Raw genomic sequence first — 15,262 nt, forward strand, 5'->3', positions numbered from 1 at the left:
GTGTTGATGGGGCGTTCGATGTATCGATCCCAGATTAACCAATCAGACTGTCTGAGTATGCGGCGTTAACTGAGCAGTTGATCTCACACGGTTGGAGATGCCACAAGTTATTTGCAAACTCATTACAAAACACACATCGCGTTAATCACTAGTGCGGTGTACTTCCTACATGTTATCAAAAACCTTTATTGATCTGATCAGCACCAACAATTTACAGGAGGCCACCGATCTTCAAGACTTGCACGCTTCTAGCTGGCTGAGAAACAGTATATCCAATTTATAAATTGAGTATATATTGTTAGTATCCATGAATATGAATAAATCACAGTTAAATCACAGAGCTGAAAAGTGAAAATGACTTTGCTGAGGGCACATTAAGAACAGCCCCCCCGACTGTGTATCTTGTCGGCAATTTGATGTTTCAGATTGAATCAACGCCACCTTGTGGCACGAAAGAAACATGACACAGTGAACAACACAGTCGAATAAGTGTCTTTATAGCACATTCACAACTGGAATGAAAATATTTGGTAAAGCAGTGCTTTGCAAAACCAGCAAAACAACATCAAACACAGTGCAACATGGCAGGAAAGGGCAACACAGAAACAATTCACCATATAAAATGCTTCTTTTAGTCCTACGAAATAAAGAAATCCTAAACTTTACATGATTGTACAGTTGTTCTTTGACTCGCTCAGTAATTGCTTGATATTTACATACATAACCTTGAGCAAATCTACAAGCAACAGTGATTTTGTCCCTGGATTTGATTTTAAGTGCATTAATGACCAGTGTTGTGGTGGCACACACACACACCCCAGTGTCAGAGTCCCTTCATTGGTGCAGTACAGCCAGAAGACCGAGTGCCAGTGAGAGCAGCAGCGCCATGACGGAGCCTTCAGTTCCCGGTGCTGCAGCTGGAAAGACGACGAGGTGACAGAGTGGAAGAGGAAGTCAGGGACAGGGAGCACATGAGAGTTAATGATGAAGCATTTTACAAGCATGACATCTTCTTTTGGAGTTTTACTACAAAATTTGTTCGCCCTCAAATGCACAACCTGAGCCAAAAACTAACCCCTTTGTGTTTGCTTCATCTTTGAATTTACTTATTCAGTGGTGCATTCAGTGTTATAGGATTACCCACACCTCTGCTTGCCTTGAACGTCACAATTTAAAATTTTATTTTTAGCAAATAATTTATCCACTGCACTATATTGTACAAGGGTCACAGCTCAAAAGGAATGTCTGATCCAAATAATACATTTCTTGTCCTAAACCCAATGTTAACTAAGCAAAGACAGATAACATTCAACCACACATTCCACACCTTACATAACAGCAAAGGCAGAGAAAGTCCAGCTGTCCCACATTTTACCTGTGACCAGACCAAACTATTAACAATTTTACAGGACCAATGAACACCAAGTCTGCCATAATTTTTGTCAGTATTAAATTTTAAATCAACCTGAGCTTACACTGTGTTATGATGCAATAATAATGTGACATTGACCAAAACTAATGCGGACACAATGGGCAAAACACATCAGCAAGTTTCAGTTTCTGCTGATGAATTTTTTCTTAATTATAATCTCTATTCATACTTTACATAAATGTATGGAAAGCCTGACTGCAAGAAATATACCATACAGGCTGCATTTGAAAATTATCAAAAGAAAAGTTAAATATATATAATTTGGGTCACCCTTTATATAAACATTTTTACCATCAACTACTTGCCCATAAGCATGCATATTAGTAGCATGTTAGCTTTTTTATAGTCATTGTTAAGGTCTTATTACTCCCTTATTCTGCCGGTTAGGGTTATTAAAGGTTAGGGCTGGGTTATGAAGATTGTAATTTATCTTTCTTATTTATTATCAATAATCAGTAATTAGGAGGTTATTAAGGGAAATCTCTTTGTTAGTGGCGTAGTAGTTGGAGAATATGCCCACGCAGAACAAGGCATTAAGAAGTGCTTTATAATGACGAATAAAGAGCAAATATGCTAACTTTTAAACACAGTGTGGTCCTTTACAGCAGCAGAAGACGGTGATGTGGTTCATATAATGATTACAGGTGTCAGTTGGACTTTTTCATTAAAACCTTTTGAAATTGGGGATGATAATAAATATTTTATTATGAAATGTTAAGGTGTTAAAAAGTGAATTATATATTATTATAATACTGTGGTACTTTTTGACCCAGGCTGTGTACTGTGAGGTTTTGTGCATCTCATCAAGACAACAGATCATTACCATGTGATCACTTTTCTGGGATTGAAAAGGACAAAAAAAAAGAGATGTTAGACAAATCCTCTTCAATACCCATGTGCGAACTGAATATGTAAACACATGTGTGCACAATCATGTGCACCTTTCAACACACCTTTGATGGTGAAAGTGGTCTCCATGCCGGCATGGATGTGGTCAGTCACGTGACAGTGGAGCAACCAAGTCCCCGGGTTCCCGGCCACCATTTCCACGGTCTGGAAAGTCCCGGGGAAGAGGTCAAAGACGTCTGCACGGTGCACGCGGTCCGTCTGCCACACAAACACACACACACACACACACAGCACATAGAGTGCACCAGAGGGGAACAAAGAAAAGGAAATAAACACAAAGTCAAGAAACTGAGCCAGAGAAACTTCCTGTGTGAACACAAAGAGGGAAGGATGACTAAAGCCTATATCAGAATTACATTATCCTGATTTAATTCAAACAGACCAGCTCTACATGCACATGGAAGGATGAGGACTTTTCTGTGCTGCACTTACACTTACAGCACAAGACTTACATTGTTTGTATGTAAATCATTTGTCTGGAGCTGTTTTAATTATGAATAACACGACTAATAAGCTTTAGTTGTGGTGGTGAATGTTACCTTGTAGGTAAAAGTCTCAGCGTGGAAGTGGACGGTGTGCATGTCCACTTCGTTGCCCATTCCCAGTAGATACCAGTCAACCTTCTGGCCCTGCATCATGACCAGTCCGTGGAGGTTACCATACAGCCTGCCATTGATCCCTTCAACAGACACATGCACACAGTGAGATTAACACACACCACACACCACACACTCACACGCTCGGTCAGACAGAGACACGCAGGCACAGGTCAGACAGGAAAACCATAATTCGCATGAAGTTAAAATAGAAATGTATTAATAGTTTTATTGTTAATTCAATATTCTAAGTTTGCTCACGTTTTTAAAACCCGCCAAGCGCTTTTCCAGCTATATGTGAACTGCTATAACAGCAAGTGAAACCATGTACGCAGAGGCGGTGGAGAGTGATTGAAGACAAAACTCTGTGTGTGAAACTCTGTTTCAGTTCCCAGAACTCTATAACCCAACATTAAAAACATGCCACGATCTCACCATGAGCAGCCAGATGGGGCAACCAGGTTTGTGAATGGCCCTCTAGTTTACAAACTTAGCTGATTCCAATGCTAAATTTAGGACACTTTTTGATGACGTGTACCTGCACCGTGCTTTGCCCCTGCAAGTGTCTGCACTGTGCTCTGTGCCCTTGAGTGAAGAGCAAATGTCTGATCATCTGAAGGCGGCTTTACCGTGCATCAGGTTACTCTCCTCAAAGTCTTCGTCTGGCACAAAGGCATCAGGGTCGACGCCGAGGTACTTTTTGATGTTGTCGTCCAAGTACCAGGACTGGTTTTCATCGTGCACCATGAAGAGCAGAGCAAACTCCTTCTCCACATCAGCCCTCTGTCTGTCGGACCCCTCACCGTGCTGCAGAGTGCCGGGCCTGCATATCACCAGGGGCCCCAGTAGACCACTGTACAGGTCCTGGACATAAACAAATGAGCTGCTCTGTCACAAACATCTCATGGCTCGACTCCTACCTAAATGTGCAAGTTAACACGCTCTTTTTTTACAGCAACACTGTGAATCATGAGCTTCAATGCGACTCTATGTGTATACTGTATACAGGGAATAAGTACCCGAATGAAATCAACACTGGAGTAGTAGGCGTAAGAGATGCAGTTAGGATCTGAGACCCCTGGACCGGAGCTTTCAGGAACATCCCACGTCAACTCGATTATGTAGCCTGGAGGCAAGAGAACATAAAACAAACAAATATCAATGCCACTGCCTTGGAGAAAAGGCGTTTTGTCTGAAAAAAGCAGGAACAGCGTGCTTTTTATTTACTTCTTCAAATCTGACCCTCACCAGGTTGGACAGGAATGTGCGCGCCGCTGGCCTTGACTCCATGTGCGCTAATGGAGTACGGCCGGCTGGCTTTGTTCTTGAATGTGATCACGATCTGCTCTCCAACCTCGGCTTTGATGATTGGCCCTACAGGGGAGAAGAAAAACCCATGACTTCTTCAGACTTTTCTTGGTAGGCAAAACAACAGAAACAGCAGCTGATCTTACCAATAACTCCCAAGTGCTCTTGGCTGGGCTGCCGTTTCTTCTGAACTTTGAAGGTGTCATCGGTGTATTCTCTGTAAACCGCCTTCTTGTAGCGCGAGCCAATTCTGTTTTTCCCGTTCTCCACAAATATACTGCCTGGACTGGGAGACATGTACCAATTTGCTTCCATTAACAAACAGTAATAAGTTATGCCACTAATCACAGGCTCCAACACTGAAATACATCATCCTGCAATTATCTTGCTCACACACCTGTCTTCTGATGTGGTGTGGTGTTTCTCCAGCTCCCAGTCTCTCTCAGGTGAGTAGTCCCACTCGACTTCTTCAGCACTAATAAAATACTGCACGATCTTGGTTGGCTCTGTGCGTGTGTGCTTCACTTTGTGTTGCGGGCAGGGGTTCACTCTGTACTGCTGCCTCATGCCGGCCGAGTAGTGGTCTGTTACTCTGCAGCTCACCTCGTACACACCTGCGAGGAGAAATACAAGACGTGTGTGGGGGCTGGCATCTGCTGAAGCATTGTGCTGCAGCTCTGTGAACACATGTTAGTGGTTTATCTGGGAGGGTTGCACTCCAAATTTCTTATCCTATTGACTCTAAATGCACATTTGCTTGAATAATGTAATATAATGTCTTGCATAACTGTCCGTAATGATGCTTGGACTGGAAAATGCAAACCTTTCAATGACTCCTGCTGTGGCTAGAAAAGAGGTCAGAGTTGTTGTTTTTTTCTTCCTTGTTGCTCTAACTTTTGGTTTCCAGTTACGGAGTGTTGCAGACGTCTGCATGTTGGGTTAGCTTTAAACACGTAGACTGCATATCATCACACCTCTGCAGTGTTCTGTGCACAGTGTGTAATGCTATCTGCTTTTATAACTGTGCAATTTCAACTCAAAAATGTGCTTTCCTCATTGTTGCTTCATTGGATATTTGTGCTTCACTGTGCAGAATAATGTCTGTGCAGAGTTTGACTTGAATTCAGGAGTTTTCAAAGAGGGATGAGAAGGTGTAATTTTATAAAGTGTGAAATCAAAGCAGAACATGTTTCTCTCTCTAAAACTCTCTCTAAAAAGTACAATTGGTTGAAGAAGACACAGGGGAAAACCTTACAAAGTCATCTAGATTTGCAAAGTGACGACTTCAACATCACTTATTGTGGAATCTTCCTTTAACTGAGCTGAGCTAAAGCCCTCAAACATACCTCAGGGTACTCAATATGAATACTAGAGATTATTTTGACATTTCCTGTTTGCACTGTAGTTATTTATGTTTCCTGTGGTCAAATGTTGGGAGTGGAAATGTCACAGGAAAACACAGCAAAGAATGTGGCCTGAAAGCAAACCTGAAGTTTTAATAAACTCTGACAATGAGTGTGAGCGTAAGGGATGTGGTTTTCGAGTGGTAGCCCTGTGTGTTTGTGGGTGTGTGTGTGTGTGTGTGTGTGTGTGTGTAATATGACTAACCAGGAGTGTTTGGCTGCATGGCGACATTAGCCGTGGTGTGAGGGAACAGGCTGATAGTGTCTCGTGTTGTGCTCTGTTTCTTGAAGGTGTTCCCCTCGAAATAAACACCATGGATGTCCACCTCTGTACCTAGGCCAAAGGTGTACCACATAACTTTGTCGCCGACACACATCTCCAGTCCGGGAAGGTTCCCATACATACGCCCATTTACAGCTGAAATGAAAGGGAGGAATTAAACAGAACAAAGTACTGAGGAACTAAATGACATGCAGACTGTGAGGAGAAAACTACACACTCCTCGCCAAACTCAATGATTACCATGCATCTTATTGCTCTCCTCAAAGTCCTCGTCTGAAGGAATTGTGTCGGTGCTGCCAAACATATCGATATTCTCATTCAAATACCAGCTCATGTTTTCATCCATGACAGAAAACAGAAGGAAGAACTCCTTATCGACACCCGTCTGTTAAATAAAGAACACAGAGTAACAGTGAGGACGCATCGGCCTTGCAGATTGCACTTAAGAGTAAAAACAAAAAAATGTACAACCCAGATTTCGAGAAAGTTGGGACTCTGTGCAAAACGTGATTGAAAACAGAATGCAGTCATTTGCAAACCTGTTGACCAGTGGAATGTTCCAAACAGGTGTTTTTGGAGCATTCCACAACTTTCCCAGCCTTTTGTAGCTCCTGTCTTAACTTGTTTGAAACATGTTGCTGCATCAAATTCAGAAAGAGCAGATATTTACAAAAATCAATGGAAGGGATGAGATAAAACATTAAATATACTGTCTCTGTACTGTTTCCAGTTGAGTATATAAATAGGATTAGCAAATTTTTACATTCTGTACACAGCATCCCAGTTTTTTTGGAATCAGGGTTGTATTACATTGTCTACATTAACATTTGACTGTCCATCAAAGCTGTTTATGCTATATATCTTCAGTGCAGCACATTTTGTTGCAACAAGGATCATTAAAGTTTAACTTAATCTTATGTAATCCCAATACTGTGCGTGTAAATGGATAATAAAGCAGCACCTGGGCTCCATTCTCCCCCAGTGCTCCTTTCTTGCACACGAGCAGAGGTCCCACTAAGCCAGAGTTGGTGTCCACAGCAGGGTCGGTGGCGGAGTAGTACAGGTAGGGGATACAGGGAGAGTCGGATGAAGATGGACCTTCTAGCGCCTGCCAGACGTAGGTGAAGCTCTCCCCTGGACCAACGTGGGAGCCTGTCTTGTCCACACCTACAGCATTTCACAAAGAGAGCTAAAACAACCACATCTGCTGTCACTTCAGTCGTCCGTAACGGTCGAAGGGATCATGATGTTCTCGCATCACTTTGTTCAGTTCTATCATCATTGTGTCTTTCACTGAGTATGAAGTGTGGGCATTTTTTAATTACTTCTCTTTGTTTAACAACTCTACTGATTGAAGGATGTATTTTGGCTTTTGCAGCCAAAGTCTGTGCCTGTAAATTGAGCCTGAAAACTGTTCAGTCTATTAGCAATACATGACTTTTATCTTTTAATTTAACTTTTTGATGGTGCACTGATTTTTTTTCAGCCCCTTAATGCAAAAACCTTACAGCAGGAATTCATGCAGAAAAGAAACTGTTTCTCAGTGGTCAATAATCATTTGAGTTTTGGGTCTTTGTTCAGATTCTGAACCTCATGAAGGTCTAATTTATCAGTCTAGCCAATGCAGAGGCACAGACAGTCACTATTCATGCAAATATATCCCTCTGTCAATCTGAATTGTTAACCATCAGCTACAGCTTCTGTTTATAGGATACAGTTTAATAAATCCTCTTCCCTTATCATCAAACATTCAAAGATTTCACAGCCACCTAAGTTCTTCTGGGCTGTCAACTGGCTGCTTGCTCACCGTCCTCATAGCTGCTTCCCTGAAAGCGTTTGTCATAGTGCAGGCCGTGGGGCTGGACGCTGTAGTTCCTGTCAGCTCTATTCATAAATGTCACTCTGAGAGTATCCCCTTCCTCTGCCATCAGGACCGGACCTGGACAAATGCAGGAGAATATTATAACCAGACAAGAGGTGTTGAGGGAACTTAAGTGAAAGACGCCAATAAATGAGATACGTAAGAGAAAGTATGAGTTCTTTGGCAAATTGTGAATCAGGCCTTACCTAAGAGTCCTAAGTGCTGGGAATCAGGTGCTGGTGGTTTTGTGGTGGTGAAGGTATTGTCTGTGTACTCCTTGTACATCACTTTCTGGTACTGACCTCCGATCCTTCCATGTTCTGTGCCAAAAAACATGTCTGATGCACTATGAGGGGAAGGGGTGGAGAGTCGGGAGGAAGGATATAAAGCACAAGATGCTGTAAGTGAGGGAGGAAGAGAAGGTTTGGAAGTAATTGGCCTGGATGAAGATGGGGCGTGTCATTTCTTACTACAGCAAAAGTGAGCAGAGGAAATGGCTGGCCAGTCAGAGGGGTTTCACTGTGTTAGGACAGGGAACAATAACAAAGACACAATAACAACCGAGTCACTGCTTCACTCTCGACGCTGTTTACTCTGGACGCCACAAAACTGCCTCACCACAGGAATGATGGCCTCACACTCAACCAGCCCGGTCCAGAGGACATAAACACACACACACAGACAGACGGACTAGGGTTCAACAGCCTTGAAGGGATAGTTCACCCGCCATATTTCATTCTTAAAAACTACTGAAGTATTTTGTAAATGCAAAACACGTCCATCTGATAAATATTAGACCTTCGGAGTCATGATGCAGCTGCTGGGTTGTAAAAGCTGCCTGGCTTAGATTATTTTGAGACATTTGATGAATATCTAATAGTTTATTACAGCTGTAAAGACATTTGTTCCTGCTGAGTCATGTAACGAGCAATGAATTGATCCTATACCTTGCCCTAACAAAAAAGAAAGATGTATTTTAGTTAGTTAAAAGGCCTCAAATCTAAGATGTCATTTAAACATGGCAACAGGACAGCCTCACATTGTAAGCTTGGGCTTTTGTAAAACTGTACATGTTTCAGTAGAGTTTTAAATTATACTGGGATGAATAGTGACCCTTGCTGTTTGCACTGATTAGTTTGGATACAGCAGTGTGTCACTCATAATTTGTGAGTGCCTGCCCACCTGTTGGCCTCAGTAAGAGACACATTGTTAATCAGATCCTTTCCTGAGGGAGCATAGCTCCACAGGACTTTCTCTGCCGCCAGGAAGTATTCCCTCACAACACCGCCCATCACTGTGGATCCGACCTCGCCGCCACACGATTTCACTTCATAAAAGGCCTGCATCCCAGCTGGAATACATACAAAGACACAAACATCACATGTACATAGTAGTAGCCTTTTAGGAAATCTTAATGGCTGAAAATCAACTTAAGTCTACAGGGTCAGATTTAAAAATCTATACAAAAAGAAATATTGCAGAGTTCAGTGAACACCATCACTTTTCCTTTTGCGCAACTTCCAGAGCCTGAGAGGACACAGAGCCTGAAAACTACAGAAGCTGTGATTTGTATGTTAAATATATTTGGATATCTGTCTTTAAAGCCACAGAGACATGAATATGGCATTATGGGAAGCGTGGTGTGGTACGCAATAAAAATATTCTACAAGTGCAAGCATTATCCATAACACGTTGAGCAAGTATGACATGTTCTATTCTATGTTCGCTAGACTTTGGACAGCTTTAAAGTACAAGTGGTGGCTTGTTAACAGAAGAAATGCAAGCTCTGATAGCATCTTGCGTTGACAAAATAACAGAGCTGTACCTCTCAAAAATACCCACCCCCCCATCACAAATGCTGCACAACCAGTCCCAGAAAAGAGAGATCAAAGGTGAGAAAAAGGTCAAAGGTCAGGTTCCCTACCCTGCAGATGGTCGTTAACCTGGCAGGTTAGCAGCCACTTTCCTTCTGCTTGCGGGACCATCTCAGCTGTAGCGAACGTGGCTGGGAACAGGCTGAGGACGTCGGTGCGGTGGCCACGGTCCAGCAGCGTATTCCCATGGAAAAAGGCAGAATGAATGTCCACCTCATTACCCATGCCGAACAAATGCCAGGCTACTGCACGCTGCTGGCATAGCTCGATTCCGGGCAGGTTACCAAACATGTACCCATTAATGGCTGTCACACAGAGAAAAACACAAAGGTTAGAGCACAGGACGAGGAGAACAAATGCAGCCGTTAAACCTTCTTTTATACACTTTGTCTGAGGAGTTTGTCATTGGAAGTGACTTATATAACATGGGAAAATAAAGAATGTGCTGGCAGGTGAATGCAGGGGAGGGGAAGCTTCATTTTATGTTAAATAATATTCGTCATGTCAGCCGACTCAACGTGTGCATTACTTTAATTATCAATCTGAGAAAAAAAACACTAATTGCTCACCGTGCATCAGGTTCGACTCCTCAAAGTCTGGGTCTTCTTCGTCGACTCCATCTGGATCAGTGCAGCTCTGAATGTTGTCCTCCAGGTACCAGCTCAGGTTTTCATCCACCACAGTGAACATCAGGAAGACATCCTGGTCCACATCGTTTCGGGCGGACTCCACCACAGACTCTGGCTTGTTCTGACCCTGGACCGGATCGTTAGTCTCCTTCAAGATTCCTGCGCTCACAGAGGAAGATGAGGCACACGCAGTCAAGGACAGGCAAAGGAACACTTAATCTTTGTTTTCCCATCATCTCATCATCCACTGGGTGCATGATGGGCCTGATCGTGGAGTGAATCCCACCATGTTTGTTTTTCTGAAGCTTTCTTTGGCAGTTTTTCCTTGTAGTCATTAAGGGCTTAAGGCCAGGGAGTGTTGGTGTAATTCATGTTTTTTAACATGGGTGTGGAGAAGCTGTTTGTGACTATGACTATTATTAAGGGGCCGACAAATAAATTTGATTTGACTTGATTCGGCATACAAATAGTGCGCACATAGAGGTAAGGCAACAGAGAGACTCCGCACCTTTCTTGCAGGTGAGCAGAGCCCCGATCAGTCCCGAGGCGATTTCCCTGGGGGCATCCAGGTGAGAGTGGTAGACCCAGGTCAGGCAGTTGGCGTCGTCATCTGTGGGGGCAAACTCGGGTCTGACCTCCCAGCGGTAGGTGTAGCTACCTCCCGGAGGAACAGCGTCGTCCTGCTTCAACCTGTTTGATGTCCCATCTGGATAGAGCGCCCCTGGTAGACAAATACGAGATGTTTGTGCTGGGATCACACTGTTTCCTCTGAAGTTTTCGAGAGCAGTTGAGCCTGTATGCTTTCGCTTTATGTCCGAACACAACAACATGGTCTTACCAAGTAAAATATTGACTCAACTGTGCTGTAGAATGATGTAGACAATGTTATGAGTGAAATAAATGATTCGACACACGGGTGTAATAATCACATTCTTCAGTGGAGGTTTGCCAAATCAAGGTCAGACCCATTTCCTCTATGGGTATTATCTCTGTTAAGCTTTCAGCCTCCACGTGTGTAAGTGGGTGTGTGTGTGTGTGTGTGTGTGTGTGTGTGTGTGTGTGTGTGTGTGTGTGTGTGTGTGTGTGTGGTATATAAACACATAAATGACTTCAGTCCTAGTGGCAGATATCATTGCTACCCTGACCCCTGTACCTGTCTGTACTTGTCACATGACATGCTTCAACACAGGATTAGGTGATTTGATCAGCCTTATGTCTTGCTGTTTTCACACCAGTCCCCTTCCCCTTCCTCTCCTCCCTCCTCCTCTGTCCCCATATATCTCTCTCCTTTCCTGTCAAAGGTGCTGTTCTTAAAAACCTGTTGATCACTCTCCAGAAATGCCTTCTCTGAATCTGTGGATTAACCGTGACATCAGCCATAATCTGTTTTATGAGAGAAAACCAAATTTCAGTTTCAGTTTCAGTTCCCCTAGGCTCTGGAAATTCCTGGAGGAGGATGTGTCTCCACAAATGAGCGGGGGGAGGGGGACTTGTTGCATAAGGGGGGGCTGTGAAGTTTAGAGGCAAATCTGACAGGAGACTTGATGTCGTGCTGTGTCACCTTCTGCACTATTAGACTGATTGGACGCCTGTAGTCTGCATCACAGCCCCTTTTCTTTTCAGAGATAGCCTGGCACTGGCACTTTTTAGATCAGCATCACAAAAAGCCACAGCTTCCACATAAGAAAAATCAGATAGAAGAAATGACATCCATTTGGCTGAATGACGTACTGTATCTGAATTTTCGATCACTCAGCCTGCGCACACAAAGCTGTTCTGAAGAAATGCCAAAACTCTGAAGGGTGTCCAGTGAGGCAAATCTCTTGATAATGGATCCTGCATGGCATTATATTATATAAAAAAACACTAACACACTATTCTCCCACAAAAAAAAGTCATGGTCTCAATATAACACTCACTGTAAAAAATTTGTTTGAGGACAGTGTCTTGTCAACACCTTTGTGAACCGTCTTACTTCCTCAGACATCTAGTGTCTGTCTGTCTATCTATCTATCTATCTATCTATCTATCTATCTATCTATCTATCTATCTATCTATCTATCTATCTATAACATCTTAGTGCACAAACTATTATTCATTTTGGGTGCAAAACCATTTAGTTATCATATCTTTTTTAATCTTGCACCTCCATCGGAGGAATTATGGCACGTTTGCATGCTATCATTATAGTCTTCTGTGTGTCGTGTAGCACTATACCCTCTGTATTCTTCTCATAGAAAACTCCATGGGGATGCATAGAGTAGTTCCTGGTCGCAAAGTTCTTCAGGTGGACCACTATGACGTCATCAACCTCCGCTCGCAGCACAGGCCCCAGGAAGCCCAGCCAGGCGGGACGGGGGGCCAGGCGGCTGTACGTAGCATCTGTATACTCTCGAAACATGGCCTTCTTATAAATGCTGCCAATGCGGTGGGGTCCTCTTTCCAGGAATACAGATGCATGCCTGAGAAAGGAGTGGAAAGAAGACATGAAGTATAATAGATACAGACAGAGCAGGGGTTACACAGAGGGTGGAGGAGGAGTAGGAGGGAGAAGAGACAGACGCAGCTTCTTATCCTGTTTTGCTGAACATTTCTTGAGGTCAGTGTCAGGTTATTGTCACATTACACAGTGCAGGATTGCACAATGACATGCAGTTTTATCTCTCCGTGATGATACATGCATGTGTTTTGCAAAAAAAGAAGCACAAATGAGTGGAAGGAATGTTGAAGCACAAATACAAGAAAACAAAAACAGCAATAATAAAATAATAAAGATACTTATGAGGTAGTCTGTGAATACAAATGGGAGAAACACAACATCCACTCTATGACACCACCATGACAACAGTGCAACTGCCTAATTATTGTCAAGATACAGACTGTATGACTCTAAGCAACTGTACAGCTGCATGCAATTAATACAAACACACAGAAGAAGCATTAGCACCATAAAAAGTAGCAAATATGGCAAAAAAGTGTGAGGCCACTGTAGTGCACTCTGTAATATTTCACAAAAGGCTCTGATTTATCTGTGAGATTACTTAACTTTAACTACATATAGTGACGCAGAACAAATTGTACTCGTTGCAGCTCTCTAACAATTAGACTTGTCATTATTGTGATTACACGTTTCTGTGGGCTAATAAGCTGTTACTGGAGCTGCAGCAAACGCAGTTCTGCTACTGTACAGTCTGCCCAGCTCACAGGCAACAGCCTCGCCCGTGGACTAGATTCACGAAGGGGTCGTGCTGATAACCTCAGATTTGATCATCTCTGTGTTGCAATTTATGGACCTTTGTTATTGAAAAGCCATGCAGCGGCATCACGGTTACGGTGAAAGACACCATGTCTCGGTTGATGTTCCTTTTTTTATGACAGATGAGAATGATTTTTCAGTGTCCTCTATAATAGCTCGGTTTGAGTATATATGTGTAGACATGGCCACACCTTTGTGCGTCTGGTACTCATCACAGTGTTGAGTAAGAAGATCAGCTAATACTGGAAAGTCGTGCATTACGCAAGGATGCTGTTATTCATTGTTTATTCTTCAGAGTTATTTAAATGTCACAGAAGAAGAGAGAAACTGTGGCACAACCACTGCCCGCCACCTTTATGGAAAATATATCATGATCATCAGCATTAAGCGCAGAAGCAGATTATGTTGTTCTAGTGTCAACAGCTGAAACATCACTGTGAACACAACGAGAGCAAAATAAAAGCTGTCAGGTACCCCATGAATAAAGAGATCACCCTTCATCAGCTTTCTGAACAGAGACCAAAAACACATCACAACAGATTGACTATATGTGAAATACATTCCAGAGAGGCACAACTGCTAGTCGTGTTAACAGTATTTGTGGGCTCGACTTTCCATCCAAAGCCTGGAAATACATTATGGGTCACAACTGGGGAGCATCCAGAAAAATCCTCATAAATTGCAGGCTTGGTTATTCTCCCTGCACACTTTTGCATATTTCTGTGTAACCTTAAAGCGCACAGCTTCACACCTCTGTAATGATCACACCACCGGTGTTTTGACGCGAATTGCTCTCTCCTCACATGGGAGGCAGCTGTCTGTGTTTCCTGTCTGAGTTTGATACGTTGACACATCGCAAAGGAAGCCTCTAATCTCATGAAAGAAATCACTGTTAGTCACTCAGCTGCTGTCATCCGTCCTGCGGGTCTGCCAGCAAAGCACACAACAATAACTTCAGAGGTCTGGACACTGTCCCACCCTGGATGAGAGATAACTTTTGACCGAAAACTTTTTGTCATCTTTGTATTTAGATTGGCGGACCTTTAGGGTTTGTCCCACAGTACTTATAATCACTTCAGATCTACTACTAATCTCAACCCCCATGTGTGCGAATATGATACACCGTGAATGATCAAATGATTGGCCGAAGGCACGCTATCACAACTCACTCATCATTTTCGACGTCTTCCCCGTTTAGCAGGTTTTTTCCACTGGGCGCATAATCCCACAGGTCCTCGACGATCCCCACGTAGTAAACTCTCTCCCTGCCGCGCTTCCCCGCCGCACCGGAGCAGAGAAGCAACAGCAAACAGCTCGCAAACAGCCCCGAAGTCCGCGCCATGATCGCTCCGTCAAACGCGGGGCGGAGGGTTGAGCGGGTTTCGGTTCAAGAGCGACGAGCGGAAGAGCTGCGGTGTCTCTTCCATGCAAGCAGCGCGGTAACGGTGCGCGTCCGGGCAGCAGCACTTATGAAACTCCGCAAAGGGAACACAGTCGGTCTATTGAGCCACAGAGCAACGACGGTGTGACCGCCTCCTGTGGTATCACAAGTGCAGGGATAACAGCCACTCAGCAATCTCGCGTAAATTATTGTGTTATTGAAATTGCCTACTGGGAAATTAAAGGTAATTGATCTGTTTGGGCTAAAACGCAAACTCAAGCGCCACTGGTGTGAAGTGTGAAGTGGCCGTCAATTTTCCAGCACTGATGA

The 15,262-nt window shown here is 43.4% G+C and overlaps 1 protein-coding gene across 2 annotated transcripts; it reads right to left on the bottom strand.

Moving 5' to 3' along the window:
• Nucleotides 1-477: 477 nt before the first annotated feature.
• Nucleotides 478-15,005, bottom strand: LOC121616895 (ferroxidase HEPHL1). Of its 2 annotated transcripts, XM_041951754.1 has the most exons (20): nt 14,721-15,005; nt 12,513-12,757; nt 10,804-11,016; nt 10,236-10,454; nt 9,717-9,971; nt 8,975-9,143; nt 7,999-8,138; nt 7,739-7,870; nt 6,893-7,098; nt 6,471-6,569; nt 6,172-6,316; nt 5,854-6,066; nt 4,643-4,859; nt 4,392-4,531; nt 4,186-4,311; nt 3,957-4,063; nt 3,567-3,801; nt 2,881-3,020; nt 2,386-2,539; nt 478-917 (listed from the first exon to the last, which is right to left on the bottom strand). In XM_041951754.1, exons 1-20 carry the CDS (start codon nt 14,891-14,893, stop codon nt 835-837), a joined length of 3,411 nt encoding a protein of 1,136 aa, XP_041807688.1. In that variant the 5' UTR covers nt 14,894-15,005; the 3' UTR covers nt 478-834. The 2 variants fall into 2 exon arrangements, with proteins under 2 accessions (XP_041807688.1, XP_041807689.1); XM_041951755.1 differs by lacking the exon at nt 6,471-6,569.
• Nucleotides 15,006-15,262: the final 257 nt, after the last annotated feature.

The sequence above is a fragment of the Chelmon rostratus genome, chromosome 14 (assembly GCF_017976325.1).
Source record: "Chelmon rostratus isolate fCheRos1 chromosome 14, fCheRos1.pri, whole genome shotgun sequence".
NCBI classification, from domain to species: domain Eukaryota; kingdom Metazoa; phylum Chordata; class Actinopteri; order Chaetodontiformes; family Chaetodontidae; genus Chelmon; species Chelmon rostratus.

Excerpts from the sequence above, each read along its gene's own strand:
- LOC121616895 (XM_041951754.1), bottom strand. The coding sequence starts at position 14,893 with ATGGCGCGGACTTCGGGGCTGTTTGCGAGCTGTTTGCTGTTGCTTCTC. Across the intron at positions 11,017-12,512 it reads CTATGAGAAGAATACAGAGG|GGGCGCTCTATCCAGATGGG; the intron begins GTATAGTGCTAC and ends TTTGTCTACCAG. Across the intron at positions 4,064-4,185 it reads GCACATTCCTGTCCAACCTG|GCTACATAATCGAGTTGACG; the intron begins GTGAGGGTCAGA and ends TCTTGCCTCCAG.